Source organism: Gobio gobio (genome assembly GCF_949357685.1).
Source record: "Gobio gobio genome assembly, chromosome: 17".
NCBI lineage: Eukaryota > Metazoa > Chordata > Actinopteri > Cypriniformes > Gobionidae > Gobio > Gobio gobio.
Genome location: NC_137110.1, coordinates 10,209,173 through 10,224,884, shown reverse-complemented (window position 1 = coordinate 10,224,884; position 15,712 = coordinate 10,209,173). Strand labels below are relative to the sequence as shown.

General features: G+C 37.1%; 1 protein-coding gene across 1 annotated transcript in view; it reads right to left on the bottom strand.

Annotated features, from left to right (window-relative positions):
- The window catches only part of ca16b (carbonic anhydrase XVI b), a 146,250-nt gene that overhangs the window by 48,389 nt on the left and 82,149 nt on the right, over nucleotides 1–15,712 (bottom strand). Inside the window, exons 3-4 of the mRNA XM_079841173.1 lie at nucleotides 9,373–9,552; nucleotides 3,390–3,538 (exon numbers count right to left, since the gene is read on the bottom strand). Coding sequence (XP_079697299.1) covers nucleotides 3,390–3,538; nucleotides 9,373–9,552 — 329 coding nt within the window. The remainder of the gene's footprint in view (nucleotides 1–3,389; nucleotides 3,539–9,372; nucleotides 9,553–15,712) is intronic.

Here is a 15,712-nt window from a genome sequence, read left to right as displayed (position 1 = left end):
TTGAGCCAGAGGTCAACAGAAGTCGTCGAGAGATAATTGGATGCATCTCCAGCCTCTGGCTTCACTGTGTTTGGGTTTTAAATCGCTAGATAATGCTCAGCAGCTATCCAGCGGTGTATGGATACACATCAATTGTATTTCTGTGTAAAATGGGATTTATGGAGCGAAGTTGATTCGTCTAATGAGAAAGTGCTGCCAGAGAGGTGGATCCAGCCCAGGTCGTCTGACCTCTGTGCCAGCTAATTTCGAACAAACTTAGACTGATGAATACAAATGATTTCGCCTTCCCATCCTCTAAATCGATGTTGTGTAGACACTGTAATGATAGAGAAGAAATACTGCTAGATCTTGGATAAAAGCCAGTAGAGTTTGGCTCAAAATGTAGTATTTGTTTCAACTCGGAGCACATTCTGACCTTGTTCGAACATTAAAAATGAAAATGAAATAAAATAAAGGGCTATTTCTGTAACGGAGAGAGTGGTACGTCCTTGGCAAGGCATGAGACATGTTGAAAGAATTGCAGGCAAAAGTAAGGCAACAGAAAACTAACCCCTAAACAAAGTAATTAAGGCCAGACAATGTCAGAAGGGGTGGACACTGAATTAATCCGCTAATAAAGAGAAGAAAGAATAAAGTTAAAGTCTTTAATGAAAACCAATCAGTCTCCTTCAGGCCTCTTTTAAATCACAGACTTTAATGGTGTCCATTTATTGTGTCTTCACAGGGGGAAATATATTACTCATTAATCACTAAACCTCATTAGCCAATTAGCTTCCTCCAAGAGCCAATACTGAGTTTATGGTGACCGAGAGTAAAGCACAGCACAAACACGTTTAGTTAATGAATCAAAATGGGACAGAAACCATGTGTGGAAACAACATCAACAAAAAAAGGCCAGCAAACAGCATACACTCGACTTAACATGTTCCAGTGTATTATGTGTGATTACATAATGATATTAAAATTGAATGCAGCGGTGCGTGCGTCCAGTCTCAGGCTATGCACCATTTTCACAGAAATCTTAAAAAAAAGAAGACGTGCCTAACTTGGTCTCTGCGCAGCTCTCAAACTTTTAAACAAAGTTTTCAAGGCCAAATGGAGAAGGTTTACAATTAAGAGCTAATACTAATCTTGTGCAATATAATATCTGCAGGGCAAAAGAGACACTTTTTGAACAGGAAGGTTGTTTAAAACAAGTAGAAGTACCCTGTAAGGCATGCAAAAGGAATTATACTTTATTAAAGATTTACGGATTTTTGTCATTGCTGACTGAGATTAGCACTGGGGTTCGGTATTTCTTTTCTCACATCCACACAATTTATTCAGAAAACAAAAGGAGTACTACCACTAATAATAATAAGAAGAAGAAAAAGAAAAAGAAAAAAAGGAAAAAAAATTGTCATAAGTTTGGAATAATTAAGATTTATTTTTATTTTTTTGAAAGAAGTCTCTTATGCCCCCCAAGGCTGAATTTATTGAAACAGTAAAAACAGTAATATTGTGAAATAATGGTTTTTGTGGAAACTGTGATACCATTTTTTTTAGGATCCTTGATGAATAGAACGTTTACAAGAACAGCATTTATTGAAATATTTTTAACATTATAAATGTCACTTGAATCAATATGATGTGTCCTTGTTGAATAAAAGTATTCATATCTATTTAAAAAGAAAAAAACTTTTAAATGAAAGTGTATCATGGGTGCCACAGAAATATGATATAGAACAATTGTTTTCAAGATTGATGATAATAAGATATTTTTCTTGAGAATTAAATCAGCATATTAGAATGATTTCTCAAGGATCGTGTGACACTGAAGACTGGAGTAAAGATGCTAAAAATTCATCACAGGAAAACATTTTATTGGTTTATTTTAAATTGTAATAATATGTCCTAATATTACTGCCTTTACTGTATTATTCATTAAATAAATCAGCCTTTATGAGCATGAGACTTTTTTCAAAAACATAAAAAAAATCTTTTGAGCACCAGTGTATATAGATATATTATGTCTTATTATTAATATCATTAGTATTATTAAAATAATGATTACAATAATTTAAATTATACTGAATAGAAACATTTACACACCAAGATTAACTGGTGAAGAACACCAATCTTAATTACTAGTAATTAACCAACTACCAAATAGTAGTTAACCAAGGGGTAATCTTACTATTCTAATTCCAATTAGACCAATCTACCATTTTATGTAACTGACTTTAAAAAGTTAGGAGCAGTCTTGATAAAAAAATTAATAAATGAGATGACTAACTTTTAAGACTAGTCTAAGCAGTTTATGCAACCAGCCCCAGACCTCAAACAATTTTAAAGATGCAACATCACCCTGAGGTGAGAAGGAAGCAGAATATCCTTGCTCTTTGGTGAAATGCAGCGGCTGCACCATCAAGTCAATAAAACACATCGATCCCAGTTTCATTGAGAGGTTCTTCAATTAGCGCAGATTAGTGCACCACTTTCAACCCTTTTCAAGTCAAGGTGGAATCCTTGAACTTTACTGAATAAACTCATTTAGTAAAGTTATCCTCATCTGAAATCCATGTCTAATAAGAGTTTTTTTTTTTTTTATGTGAATGTGAGTGGTTTAAGGACTATTCACAAGGACTGTGTTTTGTAAAGAAACAATTGATTCCTTAAGTAAGAGAGTATTGAGCTTTTGATCAGGTTTCCTTAGCTGTACTAATTATAGTACAGAACATACTGAAAGAATTTTGTGTTTTTGAGGACAATGAGTTCATGATTAGCCTGACGTCGTCATACTCAGATTCTAGTCAGAATATGAGTCTGATACTGCTCCATTGGGCTGTGATTATGGGGACGTGTTTCAACTGAACCAGGAAAGGAAATGCCTCTGCACTCAATTGGATAGACCTACAACCAATCAGAGCAACAGAGCGACGCATATTGTCAACAGAACTCAACTGCACGCACGCTGGAAGAAGTAGAAAAAGTGTAAACGATCTTTGCCGGTGTTGTAAAAAGAATTTAAGGATACACGGAGTACTTACCAACACGATCATCATTTTTGAGTGAAATAGTAAAGGGGAATGCATATACGAACAAGTTCTCCATTTAGTAAACGAATTCAACCCAAGCGTTCTTTGGTAATGTGCATGATTACGTTAATGTTGATCATCTGTCCATCATCGTATAAAGCCCACCCTGACCATTTGAACAGCTCTGGTTTGAGCATAGTTGCTCCACAACGGATCAAGTCCAGACCGAACTTCCCAACTTCAAATGTTGTGGACGGGGCTAAGTTCGGATATCGACTGATATTAACATTTTCTCGTGATCATTTTTGGGCCATATCGCCCAGCCCTAGTTCATGAACTCTTTGTATTATAGACATAATGTGACTTACTCACCTCTACTGGAAACTTCTTTCCATTGATACTGTGCTCAGAACCAGCCGACCCATTGGTGCTGCCCCAGTGAAACTCCACCTTCTCTGCTTTGAAGCGTCCAGGCAGGCCGGCCCCTCTCACAAAGTAATCATTCCTCAGAACTATAGACACTGTGATGGAAAAAAAAGAGGACAAGATGAGGGAGTTAAACACTCTTAAAATAAATATTCACTTCAAATTAATGAGCAATAGTATGTAAAACTAAGGCTGCCAAATATATGTACTGCTTTTTAAGCTGTGTAATTCAACAACAAACAATGCATTCAGATATATACATTTTAATACCCGGCTCTTCTTCAGACTGTAAAAATACCCCAGAGGAATTTTGTCGTTTTTATGTTGACAAAGGACATTTAAAGCAAATAATGATGCAGAAGAAACTGAGTGTACACTCTGCAGACCAGAGCGGACACATCAAAATGAGCTCCATGGGCTCTCCTGGCACAGACCGTCACATTATACCGCATTAAGAGTCGACCTCTTGACTCTTTAAAGTCTGGATTGGTAAACAAATTGAAATATCTTCAATTTCCTCTGCTGGGTAGACACTGCAGAAACAGGATAACTACTTCATACACTTGGTTTTCCAATGCCAATTAATGAACATGGTCAAACTCAATGACGTTTTAAAACATTCTGGACATTTTTATCCATTCAACTGCAAGGAGAGATGGTAAAATTTGACAGGAGCACTATCTGCAGCAAATAAACCATATGCATTATTGAACCTATTTGTTAATAAATCAAAACATTAACTAAACATTTTCACAGGCAGATCATAAAAACATTCTGTAAAACTAGTTGTTGGCTGTTTATTATTACTCATTAAGCACATATTAATGCCTTACTCAGCATGACCATATTCTATATCCTTTAACCCTACCCAATACCTAAATATAACAACCACAACAACTACCTTACTTACTATGAATAAGCAGTGATTAGAGGTTATTGAAGGAAAACTTTCACATCTTCATAATTATAATGAAGATGTGTTCCCTAATCTAAAGTGTTACCAAACATTCACTTGACAGTAAATCTATTGCATGCTTAACTTACCAAAATGGCTTATTATCATCTCTGCATTATAAACTTGGATAGGAGAAAGCAAAAATTACAATTTCAAATTATAATTCCAAAAACATTACACATATTTCACTTTAAATGGCTACTTTAATTGGTTTTTATCTCATAAAACACTTAGGGCCAGATTTACTAACAGCCTGTGCCAGCGCAAACTCTCTTTTGCCATTAAAAACTACTGTCAGGATTTACTAAAGACACTTAGGTCTGACCTTATATCATATGCATTTGTGGGAGTTTCCTTTTCAGACGCAAAATTTATGGGAGGAGAGTATTTAAATTAAGCATGCAAGGTGATTTAAAGGTGTCATGGACTTTTTATGAACTTTTCAGCTTCGGCTCCCCGTGAGTATACCGTGAGGGATTGTTTTGAAGCATGTGGGAAAACGGCAATTGATTGGAATGTTATTTTTTTATTACTTGGCCGGCCCGATCGGTGGATATAAGTGTGAACCGCGCGCGCCAAGTACGTTGCAGACCGCATGATAAAAACTTCTGCGATTGTATTTTTCCTTCAAATATCAAGTCAAGAGTGTGAACAACGCACATCAAGAACCACAAATAAAGGATTCTCCAGCATTTCACAGCGTGCTAAGGTATGTTAAGTTAGACACGTACACATAATCAATAGATATCAAACGATCTGTAACAATGCAATACTATCACATATTAAAATTTTTTTTTACTCACATTAGTGTGTTGCTTTATTCATTCATGTAATCTCATCCTGTCTGCAAATCCAGTCTCTTGTTTACAAATGAATCCGTGATCAGAAATGAAGGAACAAACGTGCAAAGTCTTCCCCACGTGAGTTGGACATTCATTAAAAATAAAGTTCATCCATGCATTCATAATATTGGAATCCAAATGAAGCTTATGAGGTATGTTTAGAAATTCGATGCGGTTTATCTCTATGTAGGCCTGTGTTATGTTAGTGGCCAGGGTTGCCAGATGCCAGCAGGGTTTTCCAGCCCAAAACTTCGCCAAAAACCGCCCAATTTTTTTTTGGCTTGTTTCTCGTTTAAATACATTGAAATCATCAACAAGCTTTAAAATTACCCATTTATCGACTAGCCTATCCGATTTCAGAAACAACATTCAATGAAATGAATCCAACGGTCCGTGTACTTTTGTGTCCATTCCTTTTTCGTTTTTAACCATGGAAACAAAAACAAAAATGGAATGGTTGTTGTATTTTTAAATACTATGTTGAATAACAACATTTAAATCAAAACGTAGGCTTTACACAAATTCCATGCGCACAAAATAAAATAACTTATTTTTGGATTTTTTAAATTACGTTTTGCATTTTTATAAACTAAAATCGAACAGATTAATATAAAAAATGTCAATTTACAAATGCTCTTTTGTAAAATTATTTCCAGGTAAAGATAGGATCAGTCAAACGAAACACAATAAACTTACAAATAATGATTACAAATTAAAAAACGATCGGAAATGTCGTCCAGTTCTCTAATACTATTATTTGATGACTCAAAATACAGCCATTTCTGCTTTTTTTCTTTTAAACAAAAAACCAAGCTGCACCCTTTTTTAAATTTAATCTTTCATTCCGAAATAGAATAATGAATGAACAAAAAAGTACACGGACCTTCTATGCCTCTGTCCGTAGTCATTCTATTGATTCCAGAAGAAAAGGAACTTTTAGAATCTGTGTATTAACGCAAAAACCCTAGAAATTAAATTGAGCATATTTACACATAAAAAAAAAAAACAAGTTATAAATAATTTATATTATTTTTAATAAAATAATAATAAGGTATTAGGAAAATTACCTTGTATCTGCTAATTCTATGAATCAGTGTTAAAATAAAAAAAAGAAGAAACCGCGTTTCCATATTTCATTTCTGGTTTAAAAAAGGAAAACGGAATGGACACAAAAGCGTCCTCAGTCTGACTATACTATTAAACTATAAGCTTATGTTACGGAAAATAATGCGATCAACTTAGGCGATCAATGAGTCTGTTTATTGTCAATAAAAGTCGCTTGGAACAAAAGCATTAGCCTAACATGAAAACATTAATTGAGTGGATATATGGACATACAAAATAACCCACTTTAACATTTCAATTATTTCAAATAGCCACATGAAACATATTCATGAATAACATTATATGAAAATCGCGTTGAACATTATTTATAGAACATGTGTCAGTGCGCTCTTTGCAGAAGCAGAACGTTCATGCATGGCGGGCCATCTCTACACAAAAAAATATTTTCATACGCTAAATATAATAGCAAACTTGAGTTTAACACCTGTGATTTTTAACAATTAGGCCTAATATCATAAAGCTATAGCCTATATTCCACGAACCGATATGAGCTGAAGGTAGTGGGAGGGAGTGTCTGTTGTGAGTTTACGTCAGGGCACGTCAGCCAGCCCAGAGCTGTAGTGTGTGTGTGTGTGTGTGTGTGTGAGGGAGTCAGTGAGTGAGTGAGACCATCCATATATCTATGAGTGAGACTACTTCCTGCTGAACAGAGAGTCGCAGGAAGAAGGATCTGAAGTGCCGGTGTTTTGGCTACAAAAAACCCGCCAAACTGATCCAAAACCAGCCCAATTTTTATCCACCCGCCCAAACCCATTTTTGCCCGCAAAATAGATTGCGAAACCGCCCAATATGGCAACCCTGTTAGTGGCACGAGTCAGTGGGCGGGGCTACAGAATCAGGCGTTATTCTTCTTCTGTTGAGGCGGCGCTTCACTACACTCTCATGTCATAGCCGTACACATTTGATCGTTTGCTGGGCATGGTGTCTATAAAAGCTTTTCTTTGACTAACAAGGAAGTTTTCAGCTCTGAAACTTACAGGATATTCTTATATACCATGACCTTTTATATATCAAAAGCTCAGGGAAAAGTTGATTTCTCAATTCATGACCCCTTTAATAAGGTTTGCGTTCATCAATTTACTGGAATCTGTGCCATTATTTACCACCCAAAAAAGCATGTCTGAAACCTGACGCTACTTTGCACTACTCTTAGTAGATTGTGTTAGTCATTATGGAAATGATCCAGCTGCGTCTGTGTTCTTTAATTTGCGCGTCGTCAGTAGATCACGAGCAAAACTTTCCACTCCCATCTGCGCTTTTTTGGAATAGTTAATTTGCCCTGTTTAGTCAATCTGGCCCTCAAATAACATCATACATGTTAAACTGGACGAATCGTTTTACAGCTCTGCCAAATACTCCATTAGAATGAGAAGCGTAATCAAAAGAAACTAGGATGAATTTCAAGGAACTACGCAAAGACATCTCACGTCACAGAGGCTCTCGCGTGGAGATCTTGGTTTAATTCTTAAGTAAACTAAAGTGTTAGAATGAGAATAAACAAACTGATTCAGTGGGATATGATGAATGTTTGAGAAGAGATAGGATCTTTTGGTGAATATACAAACATTGCTGTATGCACACACTGGGCTAAAGACTCGTGGTACTCAGGAGACGGCTGCAGAGCCGTTGCTAGCGGGGCGAAAGGTGGTGATGATTCTAGGGACCCCTGGGCTTCGGGGTGCCCCACGACTTCATCCGAGAGTGACCCCAATAAACGTGTTTTCAACCTAGGGGGACCCAAACCACGCAAAATGCGATTTCAATCCTGTGATGCTGAGGTTTTAAAGGATCTAATGCTGTGCACTGTAAACAGTAGAAAAAGCTCCAATGGTAATTATGCCACAATGAGTTGATGGTCCTGGTGAGCGTTCCCAAAAACCTTCTCAGGAGTAAATATAGCGCTCTTAGAGTGTGCCATTCTCAATATCACTACTAATTAAATCCAGCACAAAGCATCATTTGAAAAGCATGCTGTTACATCAGCCATCCTTGTCTAGTTTTAGGTTTGTCGGCCAAAGTGGGTGATTTCTCAACAAACTAGTGCAAGAATGCAAAATGTAGACTGTGGCAGATGAGGTGTGGGGGAATGAATAAGAGTTTTTATGGCCACTAATAATTATTAGGAAAATGGAGAACATTCAAAAAATTCAGTGAACATTTTTCTATTACAATATTTTGGTCATATTAGTGATATGGATTTACACCACTATTCAAAATTCTGAGGTTTTTTAAAGAAATATATATTTTATTCAACAATGATACATGATCAACTGATCAAAAGTGACAGTAAAGACTTTTACATTGTTAAAAAACAAAACAATTTGAAATAAATGCTGTTCTTTTGAACTTTCTATTCATCAAAGAATCTTAAAATCATGGTCTCCACAAAAATATTAAGCAGGACAACCATGATAATAATAAGAAATTAGCATCAAATCAGCATATTAGAATGATTTCTGAAGGGTCATGTGACCCTACTCAACACTGGAGTGATGATACGAAAATTCAGCTTCATATTCAAAATATATTAAAATATAAAACAGTTATTGAAATGTGTAATATTAATTCAGAAAACATCAGTTTTTACTGTATTTTTGATCAAATAATTCAATTGGTGAAAATCTTAGCAAACTCAAACTTTTGAATGGCAGTTCAAATCGTCAAAAAATAGCAGTAATTAATCCTGCTCAGATTTCCACATCCACAACAGATGTACAAGCATCATAACACAATCCAGGGCGATCTAATAGGAACTTACTGAGGGTGGTGTTAGACTGTGTACAGCACGTCTAATATTTTCTAGGGCTATGACTTTCAAACTCCCTAAAACCTGATGCAACGGGTTGTCATGATGGAAACCTTTCAACATCTACATGTTTCATACAGTGCAATTATTTGTAAACATTTTAAACATTTAAGTGGCCTTCAGCTAAGAGTGCAATGATGGTCAAAGTTCAGAAATGAGAGCCGACAAGTAGTGTTAAAAGAGTTTAGTTCTTTGACGAACCTGTTTTGCCGGTGTTCTTCATGGTAGTCCTGTTTGATGACTTGGTCTCGAAACCATCCAAGGTGAGCTCCTGGCACTCCTGAGAGACTCGGCTGTCTTGATCAAGGATGTCCACTGGAGACTGATTCCTTTCCCCACATTCTGGATAAGTGGAGGCCCATCTCCGTGGTCCGTAGTTGCCTGTGAAAGAATATGGAACAACGAACAAGAAACTTTTCATTACATTTGCATTACATTTATTTATTGGCAGATGCTTAAAAGCAACCTCAAATGCCCTCAAATTACACACCACCAGAATGCAAAGTCATCCGAAAACCGATTTAAGCATTCAAAAATTGAATTGTGTAGTTTACGCATAACACGTCTATTGTCTATGAGATTTTAAAAATCAAAATTTAAATTAATATATAATGGAAATATTGAAAGTGCATTTTAAAATCATTTTTAAATCCCATTTTTCCTTCACTAGTTCATTTTAAAAGGTCATGTGGAGTGGCAAATTAATTTTTAAAAGCACAAATATTTCATGTAGTCTCACAGCTAGCATGAGGCTTCTCAATTGATAAAATTATCACGCATCATCATTTAAAATACATAAAAATAAATACTTATTTTTTTATGTATTTAACTGAATTTGCAAAATGCTGTTCAAAATAGTTTTAGACAGCGTGCATCATGTCATGCATCAAGACAGAATTAAATTCTTCTGTTGACTAAACATTGACTCATCTCTGTCTACCAGTTGAGGAAAAGTACACATTTGCAATGTAAATCTGAATTAGCCAAACCCAAATGCAATGCAAACTTTTTCCTGTTATGTTGTTGAATTATCATTTTCTGCTCATCAGCCATCTGTGTTGTCCTAAGACGGAGAAATATGAACACACATGTTCTGCAAACATGCAGCGCTAAACTGATGAATGGTTTCATTACCAGTGGTGGCAGACATATCAGAGTCCATGTCAAAGTGGTGTATGTAAATTGCCTCCTAATGGTTAATGCTTTGCGCATTAAATTAAGTCTCCCACACAGTATATGAATAATAATCTGACATTTAGAGGGTTGTGGTAAACAGCTGTATGGATGGGATTCTTAAGAGCAGTAAAAACAACAGCTTTGCTCTTTAACAACCTGTGCAAACTATCTTAAAACATTTTTAAATCACAATTTTTCAGGTTCCTGCAAGGACAAACGAACGCGACAATATGCTATTATAATTTCTGAAGATCAGTTATGTGGAGCCTGAAGCTAATCCCTCCAAATTTAGGACTGGCTTCTCCAGGGTTAGATTAAATAGATTTTGCTATGGCAACCTGAATACACAAAACAAAAAAGGTATGAAATGTAACTAACCACTATAATTTCATCATCAGGACTGCTCTTGCTGAGATTCATACCAGCCTAGAGAGTGGAAAGTGGGAGGAGAGGTGAAAAGCCTCACAGGATTGGTCTAAAAGGTGCATGGTTGCCATCACAACACTATCTCGTGTACACACCAACCTGTGTCAATCCATGATGATACATCATAGTCAAAAAATGGCCTTGCGTTTTGAAGCCATTTTTAAGTTATAACCAAAGTATTTTATGTCATAGGTTCAAAGACAGCAGCACATCAGATTTGCCCTCGGGCTTGAGGGTCTGATCGTGGTGTCAAGAATAATGTTCTCTCTAATCTTCTGTGCTAAAAGTCTGTCGGCTCCCAACTGAGTTCAGTCACGCTTATTTTCACTGTCTATATACTGTATGACATCCCGATGATATTCTGAGGCGCTTTCACACTAGGGTTTTTCTGTGGACACGAGTCAATTTGACAGAGTTTGGTTTGTTTGACTGGTGTGGGACGTTGGTGCAGAGTACAGAAATCTGCTTTCCCACCAACCAAACAAAGCAAGTCAAACTGACTTGTGTCCACAGCAAAAGCTCTAGTTGTCCACTTTACTGCTTTTATACAAACAGAAACAACTTACATTTTAGACACCAACATTGGCAGTTCCCTAATGTATTTTTTTTACTCCATTAATGAAAAAAGTTCCAAACTAATTTAAAGTAGAATCAAAGTTAGGGTTGGGCGATGTCTCCTAAATTGGCAGTTGACGATGTTTACAGTAAAACATCGTGATGGACGATGATATGTCGTTTTTTTATTTATTAATACAAATATATAATTTACTATATCTGTATTTTACTATCTCTTTACATAAATACTATTTTCTACTTCAAAACTATAATTTCGTTACGAACCCAGTGTTTTGCATGTTAATGCTGTTTTACGTGAATAATACAGAGTGAAGCACAAAGCTTTGTTTAAATTTGCAGCCATGAATGGATTCATGCCGAATGAGAGAGGTAGGCTGAGCCCAATTTAAGATTTGTCAGCTTTTTTATTCCGTTTTGCGATTTCCGTGAATTTTAACAATAGGCTTTACGTTAGTCCATTTGATCCCACTGGACATAGACATCTTGTTTCTTTTCTCACATCTTCACTCGCGTCGCACCCATTTTCACAGGGAATTATAAACGTTTCTTCCTTTCGTTTGTTTATAATTAAGTCTATTATAGCCATTCACGTTTTTTACTGTGGGAAAGTAGAAAAACACTGTAGGACGAATAGGCTACCTTTTTACTTCATTTTATTTAACACAGTTTGTGCTTGTTATTAGACTTGGTAAGGCGCGTCAAGTTTATTTGAATAGCGCACTTCACAAACACAGGCCATTTTACTTTCGTTTTCTCTGGCAGTGAATAATCAAACATAGCTTAAATTTCTTGACCTTGTGGAAGATAAAATTCGCTCCTCAGAACTTTTACAAGTGTCAGGAGAAATGAAGACGAAGAAATTTGAGAAGGTGTCTATCCAGCTCGTGTTTCATCTCGTGCAAAGCGGTATATGACGCATCTTTGAGGGGAAATTAAACAATTTTTTTTTACTAATATTAAAATGTTCTTATATTCTTTAGGTTACCATTATTTACTGATAATTGTTTAAATGTTTTACAGGATGTGGTGTGTTGTTTCACTGACAGAAGTGCTGAAATAAACATGCATGCTTATGAAATGGATGTTTGAGCCTCGTTTATTATTTCAAAATGTAGGCTATATCTGGCATAGACTACAGTATTCAAAATAGAATATATGCATTAGTTATATTCTCAATTTAATTTACAGAGCAATCCAATGCAAAGTTTTTAGTTTAACTATAGAAGAGGATATAGTCCATCGGCACAACCCTAATCAAAGTAGAATCACCATCTTCTAGCAACAGTGGAGTCCTACGTGAATGAATCAGCATTTTTTAACTAATCGGTTCGGTGAATAATTCAATGACCTGCTCATTGACAGTCACTTGTTGCATTCCTAAATGAATCTGTGCTTTTGGAAGGAATGGTTGACGATATGTTTGACTGAATGACTCAATGATTTACTCATAAAAACCTACTGGTGTATAGATGTAACCTGCAGAAAGAGTCACCGAATAATGCCTAAATGTACAGATATATAAATTGTAACTAATGCACAGATTAATAATAATATAATATAATGGCCCAGTTTCACAGACAGGGCTAAGGCTAAGCCAGGATTAGGCTTTAGTTCAATTAGGGCATTTAAGTAGCTTTTATAAACGTGCCTTAGAAAATAATATTACTGGTGTGCATCTTGAGACAAAACAATGACACTGACACATTGATGTCTTAAAACATGAAACGATCGGATACGAACTCACAGCCTTGAGCGCGCGATCACTTCCGGGGCTTGCGTAAACCACACCAGATCGTACACAGACCTCACGCACCGGAAGTGATCGCGCGCTCAAGGCTGTTGGATATGGTGGTGTATTAGAGGTAAAAAGTTATTTAAATACTGTTCGGTTTCTCGCACAAACCGATCGTTTAGAGTCTTAAGACATCAATGTGTCGTCACGAGCCGCAGGGTTTCATTTGGATTTGTCTGTGCATGTTTTTTTTTAACTCTCATAGATTTTGTTACCATTCACATGCATTATACGACTGACAGACTGCAACAGTTGGAGTTAAAAATCTTCATTTGTGTTCTACTGAAGAAACAAAGTCACCTATATCTTGGATGCCCTGGGGGTAAGCAGATAAACATCACATTTTTATTTTTGTGTGAACTATCCCGTTAAAACAGCTCCAACATGCATTTTAGTCTAGGACTAGGCTTAAGCCATGTCTCTGAAACTGGGGGAATATAACATAATGAAAAACCTAATATTGCTGGACGCTAGTGGACCAAGCAATTGAAGACAGAACCCTGAGATGCCCTAACCAATTTCAACCCAACACCTAGGTCTCTGGAACAGGAACACTGAATGGGGGATGGGGGAGCTCTCTTTTCCATCTGACAGATTAAGGTCAGATCACTTTCCATTGGGACAGAAGAAGTCACGGTTCTCCTCTTTAAAGGAAAGGTTACTCCTCTTACCCAATTAATGAGGGGACAAGTAGGTCATTCCAAAGTTCTTGGCCCACTGCTACAGTGCGTAACTCTCTTGGAGCTCTGCTAATTGACATTTTCCAGCGACGGCAAAAAGCAACTGGTTTCTCGGTTGTGAATATTTTTACATTCTGACAACACGGCTGTCCAGGTCCAAAATGATGATTTGACGCTACAATCTGATGCTGTTTTTTCCCTAATGTCACAGGCCAATTAGATGCATTCTGAGGGTTATCCTGGCTTTCACTGTATCTCCTTCAGGGCTCTGCATGCATGCTTTTAGGCTGGCAGCACAGATCACAGTCAGCCACTTGCATTTTCAACCCATTTTCTTGGTGCTAATAGGAATCTTAGATGGATGCTGGATTACCCCTTTCCACCTCCCCATTGATTTCTCCTTGGGCCAGACTCCTCTATTCTGATTTGTTAAGTGCTGGCACGGTGTGCCCAGAACCAGCTGTCGGTTTCTGTCCCAGCAGGGGTTGGATATCTACACAAAGACACTTCACTTGGAATACTCATTTTCCATTCCAGATTCAGCCTTGACATAAGCCCCCCACAGCAATGCAGGACACCATCTTCTCTGAAATAGATTTAAAACACCTGCGCAAAGCCGAGACGAATCCCCTCCGCTCTCTGATCTCCTAATTAATTAGTCATCTGGGTTCCTTTGTGAAAAGACCAAGATGCTGTTCTCATCCTAAGCTATCGGCCTACGGTATTTCCTGCACGCCGTCCCCTTCCGTCTAACTGACAGTCCACAAATCTTCATTGAACCGTTTAATCTCTCCGTGTCACCGACTAAACAATTGGCTCTGCCGGCATCTCCAATTGCGACAGTGACACTACATCCACCCTGCCAGGGTGATCGACGGATCGCGCTCTTTTAAAAGTCATTCAGCGTCTCCTTCACTTCAACACTTTGCTCGTCCGTAAGGACCATATACATATCTGACGACCGGTCACCACAGACAACGTGCCTCACGAGTTGCAAGATGCAACAGCTTTCATCACATCACACTGAGAGATGTGTTGAGGGAAGGTGATAGCTGACAGTTTTGTAGTGTCTTCCTGTGTCTTGCTCTTGCAAACGCAACAAATTTTCACCAACACAAAGACGAAACCTATCAACTCTTCTTCAAAGACTGAGAAAAATGTCAGAGGAGATAATTAATAGGACTAACAGGGATAGTTTGTCTAAAAATGAAAATTCTGTCATTTACTCACCCTCATGTCTTTATAATACTCATTATATGGACAAGAACAGATATTCTTTAAAATATCTAGTAATTTTGTTCTCCACAGAAGAACGTTTCGTACGACATGAGGGTGATTGAATAATGACAGAACATTCGAATTTTGGCTTTTCTTTAAAAGAAGTATGCCATTATTTACTATTAAGTTGTTCCAAACCTAGTCTCAGCTTCAGATGTCACGCCCATAGACCGCTGGCTTAACGTTTAATGCATATGGAATAGTTAACTGGAAACACTTCCGGATTTTGGAAACACTTCATCTGATTGGTTTAATTCTACAGGATGTCTGGAAGAAGTGCGTGTTGCGTTCTTTAAAAGGTCCGCCTGGAGAACAAAGTTGCCGGAAAGCCAAACCCCCTCACGGAAGAAGAACACCGGTCTGTTATTGTGGGTACATTGACGTTACATTTTCCCGCCCCTAAGCATGAACAAAACGAATTGTGATTGGTTGCTTCACACGTCAGTCAAACAGCCTCTGGGCGGTCCAAACAATATAGAAGGTCTGCACTCTCAAATTGTTTTTATTGATTAAAACCAGAGATATAAAGACAAACATTTCAACTGTTCTGCCTTCGTCAGTGTAACGACTCACATTTTGCTCAGTGATTATATTGAAGACATTAAAGATCATC